The sequence below is a fragment of the Pygocentrus nattereri genome, chromosome 16 (genome assembly GCF_015220715.1).
Source record: "Pygocentrus nattereri isolate fPygNat1 chromosome 16, fPygNat1.pri, whole genome shotgun sequence".
In the NCBI taxonomy this organism is placed as follows: Eukaryota; Metazoa; Chordata; class Actinopteri; order Characiformes; family Serrasalmidae; genus Pygocentrus; species Pygocentrus nattereri.
In genome coordinates this window covers 36,766,999-36,779,722 of record NC_051226.1, presented here as the reverse complement: position 1 = coordinate 36,779,722, position 12,724 = coordinate 36,766,999, and the positions used below count along the sequence as shown (strand labels likewise).

The 12,724-nt window shown below is 44.8% G+C and overlaps 1 protein-coding gene across 5 annotated transcripts in view; it reads left to right on the top strand.

The window, feature by feature from the left end:
- Positions 1–2,383: 2,383 nt before the first annotated feature.
- Positions 2,384–12,724, top strand: part of camsap1a (calmodulin regulated spectrin-associated protein 1a) — a 53,735-nt gene continuing 43,394 nt past the window's right edge. For all 5 annotated transcript variants that reach the window (XM_017685488.2, XM_037546026.1, XM_017685486.2 and 2 more), the window contains exons 1-2: positions 2,384–2,727; positions 3,976–4,133. In XM_017685488.2, coding sequence (XP_017540977.1) covers positions 3,977–4,133 — 157 coding nt within the window. In that variant the 5' untranslated portion in view covers positions 2,384–2,727; position 3,976. The remainder of the gene's footprint in view (positions 2,728–3,975; positions 4,134–12,724) is intronic.

Genomic DNA, 12,724 nt, shown 5'->3' with positions numbered 1-12,724 from the left:
CCTTTACTAAAGAACCATTGAAGAACCATCTTTTGTTTAGGAGTGTGAGCTAGCACCGTCTTCAAAAAAAGGTTCTATTTAGAACCATACACGACACATTCTTCATCAGTCTGAAGAACCATTTAAGCATTCAAATGGTTACAAACAGAACTCATGGTTCTATATAGAATCATTCCCTTTACTAAAGAACCATTGAAGAACCATCTTTTTTTAGGAATGTGAGCTAGCTCTGTCTTCAAAAAAAGGTTCTATTTAGAACCATACATGACACAATCTTCATCAGTCTGAAGAACCATTTAACCATGCAAAGAACCATTTAAGCATGCAAATGGTTATCTGAGTGTCCATGGTTCTATATAGAACCGTTGCCTTTACTAAAGAACCCTTTAAGAACCATCTTTTTTAAAAGTGTAGAGGAGGAAAACAGCACTGTACAGGGCACCTGGACCTCGTGCTCCTCCCTAGTGCTGGTCTGGTGCTGTTTAGGAGGGTCACCCAGAATGGACATACTGGTTGACCAGAATACCAGTGTCCAAAACTCAGCATACGCTGGTTTTGCTGGTGTCCAGCCATGCTGGCCTGTGCTGTTTTTATTCCGGCAGGGGCAACAGGACAGGGGAACCACTAGCTTAAAGGATTACTTCAACACCCTAACATGCAAATGTCGCTAACAATTAAAGGAAGCCAGATGGGATCAGTTAGCATTACGCAATGAGATCATGGTAACTGTTCACCACTGGCTTTAATGCACCCATAGGCATGTTGATGTGTTTGGATGAAGGCCTTTAATGAGATAAGTAGCAGTGTGAATAACAGCAACGGCTCAAACCTGCTCGTTTATGCCTTCCAGCTCTCAGACGGTGTTATTGTATGTAGTTATTACAGTTCATAACTGATACTGAATCATTAAGCTGTCATGCAGAGTTTGTGTACTTCAGCTTTTGTCCACTCCATCCAAAAACCTTTGGGGGGGGGGGGGGTCTGCTGTCAGAGCAGCAGTCTCTGGCTGTGCTCCAATATGCACACTTGTTTCCTTACTAGGGTGCTTAGCTGCCGTGCAGGATTTCTGCCACCCTCACAAGTGTGCAGCTTCAAGACACATCTGAGCGAACCTCTTTTTCAAACTGTCACTTCAACCATTTGTGCGTGCTTAGAAATGAAAATGAGACATGTTTTCAGTAGCCAGTGTTCTTTTAAGAATGTGCTAGTTAGCATAGAAATCTACACTATTTTGTATTTGGACACCCCTACTAACTATTGAGCTCAGGTGTTCCGGCCACACGCACTGCTTACAGGTGTGCAAAATCAACAGCATAGCCATGCAGTCTTCATAGACAAACACATGCAGTAGAATGGCTCATACTGAAAAACTCAGCGACTTGGCCACTAATCGGAAATTTCTGCCCTGCTAGGTCTGCCCTCGACAACTGTAAGTGCTATTATTGTGAAATGGAAGCATCTAGAAGCATCATCAACCACACAAACTCACAGAGTAGGGCTGCCGAGTGCTGAAGCATATAGCATGGTAAAATCACCATCACTTTCTACAGAGTTCCAAGCTTCCTCTAGGAGCACCATCAACAAAAGAACGGTGCGTCAGGACCTCCATGGAATAGGTGTCCATGGCTGAGCAGCTGCCCACAAGCCTAAGGTCACTATGCGCAATGCCAAGTGTTGGCTGAAGTGGCGTAAAGCACTGTTCTCTAGAGTGATGAATCACGCTTCACTACTTGGCAGGCTGATGGATGAATCTGGGTTTGGTGGATGTCAGGAGAACACTCCCTACTGGAATGCATAGTGCCAACAGTAAAGTTTGGAGGAGGAGGGATAATGTTTTCAGACATCATTTTAGACAATTACCTGCTTCCAGCGTTGTGTGAGCAGTTTCCCTTTCCTGTTCCAGCGTGACTGAGCCCCATGCACAAAACAAGTTCCACGAAGACACAAGTTTGGTGTGGAGGAACTGCACAGAGCCCTGACATGAACCCCACTGACCACCTTCGGGATGAATTGGAACATCTGTGAGCCAGGCCTTCTCGTCCAGCATCACTGCCTGACCTTTCAAATGCTCTTTTGACCAAATGGGCACAGATTCCCAAAGACACTCTCCAAAATCTTGTGGAAAGCTTCCCAGAAGAGTAGCTGCCAATATAATAACACAGGGGGCCAGCTCCATATTAATGCCCATGAATCTGGGACTAGATATGCTGAGTGTGATGGTCAGGTGTCCACATACTTTTGGCCATATAAGTTAGTGTACGATGAAACTACCGAATTCGGGTGGCCTGCTAAGTTTACACTGTTAGCCAGTGCTGTCACTAGCACACTAGCTAATTTAGTAGGATTTGGGACGCAGCCGCCGCCGCCGATCTGCGCATGCTCTGTCGCTGCTCTCGGGCACTTGGAGACAAAACGCAGCGGAGATCCGCTTTACCGAGCGACAGCGCACTCGCTATTCACCCCGAGCTGGACGGGCTCTCTGCCGGGGAACATGCGGCTCTGTTGACACATTTCGGCAGCAGTTTGTTGGTTTTTGGTCGCCGTTCTCGCGTTTTGGAGCCCGCGGGTTGTCATGTAGCGGAGGCCGCTGTTGGGCTTGTGTTGCTGGGCGGGGAGGCGGAGAGCCCACCGCTCCACTGCAGTCACAACCGGGAGCCTGTCGTCTGCTTTTAAAGCCTGTAAACACCGCCGTTATAGGCTTTAAAACGGTTTCACCCCTCGCTGAAGGCAAGTCGACTCATTTCGAGGGGTTTCAGCTTCGTTTTGTGGGAGACTTTTCCAGAATTGGTAGCTGTCAGGCTGTCAGGTGTTGTGGGAGATGACTGGGAGCTGATCCTAGCTTCTTTTTCGAACTTCCCCGTTCCACCTTAAATGGTGCAGCACTTGCGTCCTGGAGCCCCAGGCGCCAGAATGTACCTGCTGCACCATTTAAGGTGGAACGGGAAGATGTGACTGAGTAGCTTTAGCTTCGTGGTGTTCAGCCGGACAGCTCCATTCATTCACTCACTGTCACAGAAATAGTCGTTTTGGCTCCTGTTTATTAACCAACGTGCTTTATTTTCTATATTTTTAATACGTTAATACATTAGAACAGTCATAAATGATAGTTCGCTGAAAAAAACGGACCCTATTGTCGGAAGAAAACCTCGCATCTCCAAAACGGTAACTTTACAGGAGAAGGAGAAAACCTAGTCTGCTGTTAGTGTGAGTCAATGGAACCAGACGTCTTCCCAGGTCGTTTTGGGCCGTTTCTTTTGGTCCAGTCGTAATGAAATTGAAACACAGTGTAAACAACAGCAGACATATTCAAATTATGTCAAAAACTGAAAACTGAAAAAAAAATGGAGATACGAGGTTTTCAGCGATTCACTCTTACAGTGATGGTTCTTCAGTGGTTCTTTAGTGAAGCGAAAGGTTTCTTCAGATTGAGGGAGAATGTGTTGTTTTAGAAACTGGTTCTATATAGCACCAAAAAGGGTTCCGCGGTTATGATGTCAAGCTGGGAACAATAGAAGAACACTTTTTAGAGGTATATGGAAACAATTTCAAATAGGCTCTATATAGAACCATGTACAACACATTCTCCAATCTATGAGCCGTTTCACCATGCAAAGAACCGTTTAAGCATGAAATGGTTTCTACATAGAACCTTTGAAGAACCTTCTTTAAGGGCCGTCTGGCTTCCGAACTCAGCTAATGTTGTCATTGGAATGGATCAGGTGTTTGTTTTATGAAGGTACATCTCTTTCTCGAGCTCTGTGGCTGGATATCTCTTTCATGCCCAGGCCTGCCTGCATCTGTCCTGTAAGAAATGACATATTTCCTTTCAGTTTGACCGCAACTGGACATCATCCACCTGGCTCTTGTTCAAGAAGCATCCGAGAAATGTTCCTATTAGGTTTCCTGAGATGGTTCGTGGTGGATATTCAGCTCCTGAGCTGGGCAACGTTAATAATGACCCGTTCTTGATTGCAGGATGGATGTAGGTGCGGCCGGCGGAGTGGACGGAGGCCCGAGGAGAGCGGACTCGGTCGAGGGAGGCCTGGAGATCATCCCGCTGGAGCTGTATGACTCAGCCCGAGCCAAAATAGACGCCAACCTCCGATGGCTGTTTGCCAAGGCTTATGGAGAAGGTAAGTGTCGCTCTTTCTCTTCTCTCACGTGGATGTTTTCACACCCAGATCAAGCTGACCTCCGCCTGGTGCATCACCGAGCTCCGTACGTGAAACTGGCTTTAAAAGGAAGGAGGGAAAGGGAGAGAGTGCCCAGTAGACGAGTGTCAGTGTTAAATTTAAACTCTTTTCTGGTTGTTTTTTATTCTTAATGGGTTTGCTTGGAAATCGGGTAAAGAGTAGAGCTGCGCTGTATATTTTCAATTCATAATCATCTCTGTATTGGTCTTTGCAATACTAATATTGTGATATGCCAGTGAGCCCTCAACCCCCTCACAGTGTAGTGTTGCCTGTGATGTGCACTGTGAGCATCCTGACCAATCATAGTTCCAGAAAAGTTCCTGTGAATGTGTTCTGATATTCATATAATTGCATGATATTAATGCAAGCCGGTCTTTTACCACAGCAAATGAATGGGTAACCATGGGTGTGTGCCTGATTACGGTCAGTTACAGTAACAGTGCCCTGTGACTTTAAAAGCTCAGTTATAACCACTGAATAAAAGAAAACAGTTTATATATCAATTCATTTCATACAAACCACAGTAACACAGCAGTATTCCCGCATGTAACCGTAACTTCTGAATGTTGGGTGATGGGGTATCCTACATTAATGCCACATCTATTGTATCTAAAATGGATAAGACTGTACAGAAATGTGTTGTTGTGCCTCATATCACAGTGACAGGTTTAAGACTGGCAGTCTTAGGGGGGGAAAAACACAGATAAACCATGTCTCAGCTCTCGTTTATCAGGCGAACTGGGCCAGTTCAAATGGCCCAAATGGCTCCAGGGGAGGATGGCAGGCTAAGTGGCTGCAAACTCTCAGAAAGTAAAGGTTATGTGGCATTCACAGTTCACACTGAACCATTCCGCTTCAGCGTGAGGGACTGTCTGAAAATTACAGGACAAAACGGTAAAACAAAAGAAAAAAACACCCCCACCCTCATGGCCAGTTTAACTGTTTACTGCAGTTATTTTAAATGCTCCACTATAGTTTTGGGTTATTACCAGAAGTGATGTGTATTCACAGAAAATTTGCCGTTTGAGTGTCTGTCAGAGTTCATGAATGGAAATATGAAGGGAAGAAGGAAACAAATGACAGAAAAGCAAAAAAAAAAACCCAAAACACAGATTTTCCTGAAATGAATATGGAGCTTTTTAGGTTTTTAGGTCAGTGATCAAAGCTACGCCATCTCATATCCTCAGGACAGTCGGGTGTTTGTGATTCAGAGCATACCGAGTATAAAACACGGGATGATTCAAAAAGATTAATCAAATTAAATCAAAGCACCATATTTTTACAACTGTGAGGTGCCTAGGAACCAATCACAATCCAATTGAAAGACGGGGTCATAGAGTTTATGACTGTTACTATGGCAGTGAACCTCCAACAGTCGCTGGTACCAACAGTTCCAAGTAAAAGGTCACCAGCATCACCAAATCTCACGCCATTAAGTTTGTTAAGGTCGGTTAATATGCCACTCCCAACAACACTGGATGATGATTACACTGAAAGAGCTGTGAGTGCAGTGACACCCGACACGCTCACTCGAGTACAGGATGAGTGTGACTGTGGTGTTGATGTTGTCCGTACAGCTGGATCACATTGAACACTTGAGTACAATTACATAATAAACTTTATGCTCATTTGAACTCACAGTCCATTGCATTGATCTGTAATGATCTTTTTTCAGTCACCCTGTATAACAAACTGGCTTGCAAATACAAGCAAAACTGTCACGGTTTACAGTCTGGTTAAAATGTGAAGTCTGCATTTTACAGAATTGTTGGGCTGATTGTTTTCTCTGTCCTCCTGTGATGCAACAGAACGAGTACCAACGAGTACCAGTGATTTCAGTATTGGAAGACTGGTTAACCGAGTACTCGAGTGATAATTACAAGGCATATTACATGTATAGCAATTTCCAGCAGTATAATCACAGTATGGTATTTTGTTTGTATCGTGCAGCTCTAGCAGAAGAACAGGCTTCTCCTGAGAAAGGAGTTGTGTTTCCGTAAGTATGGGTGTTAAAGTGGGTAGAGCGTGAAAGCAAAAGGGAAAAGAAAAGAAAGTTTTTTCCCCCAGATTGTAAGTCAGCACTTGCTGTGGTCAGTTGAATGAGGATGGCTTTGGCTTGGAGCCAGACAGAGCATCAGTCTTGTGTGTGTGTGTGTGTGTGTGTGTGTGTGTGTGTGTGTGTGTGTGTGTGTGTGAGAGATAAAAGCAGACAGTAAGCAAGCAGAGGATGCAACGTTTTGCCAGGCAACCTCTTAAGAGTGGAATTATTTATGAAGACGTACATAATGGTGCCGTCATAGTGGCTACCTGTGTGTTTGTTTGTAAGAACGGTCATTTCTTCACGCTCATTCCTGACTTTTGTATGTGGATGTTTGTTCATCCGTGTCAGTCAACTTCGGCCTAATCGTGTAACAGAAATAACAGCATCAGTGTGACATCACTAATCCCCCTGACTGAAATACTCTCCTCTCTGTTAGTCAGCGTGAGGTGACCGTACCTGCTCCTGGACATCTTACCACCACAGGGTTTGGGTCCAGCCACAACCTGATCCAGCAAATAAACAGGGGCATTTGAAAATTAGAGACAGGTTTCAGAAGACTCGTGTAGGTTCACTGGTTCCCATCGCCACCACTGTAAAGTCATCTGAGTCTCTACAATCAACCATCTCAGATTCCTTTACAGTGGTGATGATAGGAACCAGGGGTCCCCATGGCTACAACACAAATATAGCCGTTATATTCACTATCTAAAACCACCAGTGAACCTACACGAGTCTTCTGAGTTTTATTGGGGACTATTTTGCCTCACAACAGCAGTGTCTCAGGCATCGCCCAGCATATTCATAACCATTTCATGTAATGTCTTTCTGTGAGGGAGCCTTTAGAGGTGGTCGTCTGGTTCCTATCACCTCCACTGTGAACAATTCTGACTCAGTAAGTTTCTCTAGAACAGAGCGTTTCGCACCAAATCGCTCTGAATGACTCTGTTACATCTCAACTGTTGAATGATGCTGACATTTAAAAAAGTGCTGGAATTCCTCTTTAATGTCACGGTTATGGAAAACCATATTTGTGTCACTCCTTCACACACTGTTCGCTGAAGAACTGTTGGAGCTGGATTAGCTGGGGAGGTGCTGTGTTTGGGGTAATTTGGGGGAATTACACGGATCTGTTATCCCGTATGAATCGGCCAGACACAAATGACATTACTGGACCTCCTCTGGTCAAACTAATCCAGCTCCAAAAGCTCCAAACACAGCCTGTTTGGAATTCACTTCATTTGTGAGGTCATGAATACGGATGCATTAACATATATTTACTTGCTCAGCCTACAGCAGGTTAGCTCCGCCCCTTTACACTGATGTTATAAGGAGTGTTTCAGCCCAGGCTGCTTTTTAAACGAGGCTGTCTACTGTCTGTAGAATGATCTTCATTCATTTTACCAAGTCTGTTTACATTTTTTGGATGATGCAAGTGCCTTGATTCACCAGAACACTCACTTGGATCTGCGATTGGTCAGGATGCACATTCAGTGATCTGGTTAAGGGCTTGTTTACATATTGCAGATGGCGATTTGATAGTACTGCTATTGCAATACAGGCAATATAGCAATAACGAGTAATAAGCAGAGCACCCTAAACTCTGTAGGGGGCAAATTGAGTTGGAAAACAAGCCATCCTGTTAAAATTGAGGCTGATTTATTAATGTAGATATTGAATTCTCTATTACTCCATGCATTCTGCTGCTCAAGGGCAGTTTTAAGGAAGCCACCCTCAGAACATCCTGTCTCAGACTAATGGGCTCATGTGTGTCTGTGTTTGAGCTGATTTTCAGGAATTATCTTTAGAACCGTGGCTTTTGTCTGGGTGAAGGGCGTGGTTCGTCGACTCCAGGCAAGGCAAGTGCACATGCGCATGGCCCTCTGACCCATTTTTGACCATGGGGCGTTATTTATTAATGAGATAGACGCTACGCTCACAGCTGCACGTGAGTAGAGACGCGGCGTATCCGACCAAAAGGACATGCGTTTCTTTCCAGGCCCCTACATTTTAGTCCATGTACAATATTTGGAGTATTAAAACTATTTGATAGTCCTACGGATGTTTTGCGTTCCACTGCATATCTGATCGTGTCATTTAAATAGCAGTAGTAACACCAGCTTAGAGGTGAAAGAGAGATAGAGAGAGAGAGAGAGAGAGAGAGCCGATTGGCGTATGAGAGTTTTTAACAAACTGAAGGGCTTATAAGTGAAGAAACAGGTAAATAGTCTGCTTGTAGTGTCTAGATATCAACCTGAACGACATACAGAAGCTCAGTTTTGAGTGTTTGTGTGACTTGTATAGCATAACCTAGAATACGAAGCTTTAACTGGCTTCGATTTCTAGGGTATACTGCACTGTCTACACCCACAGAACCACCACTGTGGAATCGGCGTCCCCCCAAGGCGAGGTGGACATTTAAAATGGGGGTTCGTCTTTGTTTCAACATCTCTCCAGTGGACATCTAGGTTCTTGTAACACAACCTGATAGATACGGCATTTCTCAAACAACTACACTTGATGTACAGATGCCTCTTCAAGGGTTCCTTAGTGAATAAATGGTTGTGTATAGAAAAGGGTTCTTCTATTACGACAGTGTCGAGGTTGTAGCAATAGAAAAATCCTTTTGGGTGCTGCATAGAACCCTTTTCTATATTGAACCACCTATAGCACATTCATGCACATGTTCCATCAATTCGAAGAATTATTTTCATGATGCAAAGAACGCTTAAATCGTGCAAAGGGTTTGTTGAGTGTTAATTGTTCTATATAGAACCATTTCTATCACTGAGGAACGCTTGAAGAACCTTTTCTTGTCTTACAAGGGCAAACCTTTTTTTTTTCTTTTTTCATTCTCTTTTTTTCTCAGAGTCTCACACTGTATGGGCTAAAAGAGCAACAGAACACATTAGCACATTTTCAAATTCCTTTTTTTTTTAGCCAAAATCACAATATAAATAACAGCATTTGCTATTTCATGGCCCAAATTGCCATTCTAAAGCTAATCTATGTAAGATTTTGGGAATTTGGAGACCCCTGTGGTGGAAATGTGTAATTGCAAGAACAAGCTGTGACATGGATTGTGATTCGCTGAAACAGTATTCAAACTCCGTCTAAACTTGGTGACGGACGTGTCTTCCGAGGATGTGAGTGAATTATCTATTATTGTCAATGTATCAGTATCGGGGCAGTTGTAGGCTGGAGGTTAGGGAACCAAGCCCTGTGACCGGAAGGTCGGCGGTTTGATCCCTCGAGCCGGCAGACTGAGCTGCCCTTGAGCAAGACACCCAACTCCCAACCCCTCCCCGGGCGCCGTGGGTAGGGCTGCTTTCGACCCAACACGTCTGACTTTTAAATGATTTCAGGTGCTACAGCGCATGCACACCATATTTTAGCCTGTTTTTATTTCTCCCTACTTTAGTTCTTTATTTAATTATAAAGCAAGTCGTCCATAGTTCGTAAATGAAGAATGAATTGCCTGTTTAAACAAAGTGCAGCATGGAGAGTAAGAACGAGCTGCCTTGTTTAGCACAATGAGTCACAGATAATTGTTTACAGGAGAAGGAAAAACCCTAATTTACTTTCAGTGTAGGTGAGTGGAACCAGAATTTTTTCCAAGCCATTTTGAGTTCTTTTGGTACCATCATGAAATTTACACACAATGTAAAGAACACCACGCATTTTCAAAGTATATCAAAACCTGAGAAACCTTTGTTTTGTAGAAATTGAGGTAGAAGGTTTTGTTCCGCCAGCAGCGATATGCTATTATGTTTTGATATGGATATAGCGGCAGCATTCAAACGCCTGGCTTCTGTTATTTATGTAACAAAAATTTCAGCACAGGTGAGCCTGAATTTAAATGGTAAATTGTCTGAATGCGTTTTTGGAGAAACATTCTGCCGATTATGATCATATGTTCCTCATATAACTCCTCATTTGGAAAGCAGCTCAGTAACACCACTAGCCAAAGAGCCTTATTACATCACTGGACTATCTGAGTGGGGCTTTCAGCTGACCGACAAGCACTGGAAGCCACCACAGCCAATCAGAGCAGTGACACTGTTGGCGTATACACTCGGCAGTTGAAAGTTGAGTCCTAGGCCTGGTTTGATGTGATAGGTGGCTACTGCGCTTAAAGGCTATACTGTAGAGGTGGAGAGGTTCCCCTGTAGTTGTAGTTTGGCAGAGAGAACAGAACCCTATTAAGGCAAGGGCCGTTCTCTGTCTATGAACACCAGAGCTGTGAAACACGCACAGTCCCCTCCCCCCGGTGTCTGCTGGTTATCAGACGGCCTCCCCTTGGTTAATCTTCCTCAGACTCTAATCTGGTTGGCTGACCCTTGACCCTCCTGCCGTTAGGAAATCTGAAAATGTTATTGACGCCTTAAGTTCCGGATGGACATCTGGACCCGGTATCAATTCACTGTGGAACACAAGTGAACTAAATCTTATTGGTGCCATGTTTTTTATTACCACTGACACAAGGCTGTAAATCCCTTGTGGCAATGAAAAGCTGTTTGTGTTACTGAAAGGAAAAGTTTTTTATTTTTTAATTTACTGCACCATATAAAGGACACAATTTGCACCAGTGAATCCAAAGTGCCTTAGCATCTAAGAATTGAAAGTGTCCAAGTACCGAAGAATCTTCATACCAAAGAATCCAGAGTGTCCCAGTACCAGAGTAATCCAGAGTGTCCCAGTACCAGAGTAATCCAGAGTGTCACAGTACCAAAGAATCCAGATTTTCCCGGTCCCAGAGAATCCAGTGTCCCGGTACTGAAGAATCTTCATACCAAAGAATCCAACGTGTCCAAGTACAAAAGAATCCAAAGTGTCCCGGTACCATAGAATCCAAAGTGTCCCAGTACCAGAGAAATCCAGAGTGTCCCGGTACCCAAATTCCACAATTGTTCATTTTTTTCCACACGATTTTCTCAAATCTACCACTGCATGTGTGTCTCACACAAACAATAGATCCTCCAGATCGTTTAGAGACTTTACCATCAGTCACTGGCTTTTGTCCAGGATGTTTGGTATGACCCCAGTGTTTCTGATCTTGGTTCCTGTCAGTGTTCCTCCCTCATGCATTTAGGGAGTCTTTCCTGCCGCTGCGTCTCTTGCTGATGCCCATTAAGGGGCTGTGCCTGAATTTCTGGATCTCTGCTTTGAGCCAACAGCAAACGTGAAATGTGCTTAAAAAACACACGAACAACGCTTTGACACCCTTCGCGTAGCACAATAATTGTTGACGTGTACCAAAAATATGTCCAGTGTTCATCGTTCAGTGTGCTGGAGATTTCCTGATGACGTTGCCCAGGTGGAAGTCATCCAGAAGCCTAGGCTAACGTGGTGCTGGTGGATGTTAGTGGTATGTTTAGGAGCTGGATTAGCAGCCAGTTATAATTAGCATGAAGCTTAACAACAACCACGGAGTAAAAATACCACAGCGAAGCCTCGGCGCACATGCGTTCCTCTTTCAGCGCTGTGTGTGTGTGTGTGTGTGCGCGAGGGGGTTTAGGTGTGTGTTGTCTGGATGTTCTGGCATAATGGGAGCCATTGACGTGGGGATCAGAGCACTAATCTCTGAATCACCTGTCTGGCTCTCTCTCTCTCTCTCTCTCTCTCTCGCCCTCTCTCTCTCTGCCTCTCTCTCCCTTTCTAACTCTGTCTCTCTCTCTCTCTCTCTCTCTCTCTGCCTCTCTCTCCCTTTCTAACTCTGTCTCTCTCTCTCTCTCTCTCTCTCGCCCTCTCTCTCCCTTTCTAACTCTCTCTCTCTCTCTCTCTCTCTCTCTCTCGCCCTTCTCTCGCCCTCCCTCTCGCCCTCTCTCTCGCCCTCTCTCTCGCCCTCCCTCTCGCCCTCTCTCACCCTCTCTCTCGCCCTCTCTCTCACCCTCTCTCTCTCTGCCTCTCTCTCCCTTTCTCTCTCTCTCTTTCTCTTTCTCTTTCTCCCTCCCTCCCTTTCTAACTCTCTCTCTCGCTCTCTCTCTCTCGCCCTTTCTAACTCTCTCTCTCTCTCTCTCTCTCTCTCTCTCTCTCTCTCGCCCTTCTCTCGCCCTCCCTCTCGCCCTCTCTCGCCCTCTCTCGCCCTCCCTCTCGCCCTCTCTCACCCTCTCTCTCGCCCTCTCTCTCACCCTCTCTCTCTCTGTCTCTCTCTCCCTTTCTCTCTCTCTCTCTCTCTCTCTCTCTCTCTCTCTGCCTCTCTCTCCCTTTCTCTCTCTCTCTTTCTCTTTCTCTTTCTCCCTCCCTCCCTTTCTAACTCTCTCTCTCGCTCTCTCTCTCTCGCCCTTTCTAACTCTCTCTCTCTCTCTCTTTCTTTCTCTTTCTCTTTCACTTTCTCCCTCCCTCCCTTTCTAACTCTCTCTCTCTCTCTCTCTCTCTCTCTCTCTCTCTCTCTCTCTCTCTCTCTCCCTTTCTAACTCTCTCTCTCCCTTTCTCTCTCTCGCCCTTTCTAACTCTCTCTCTCTCTCTCTCTCTCTCTCTCTCTCTCTTTCTA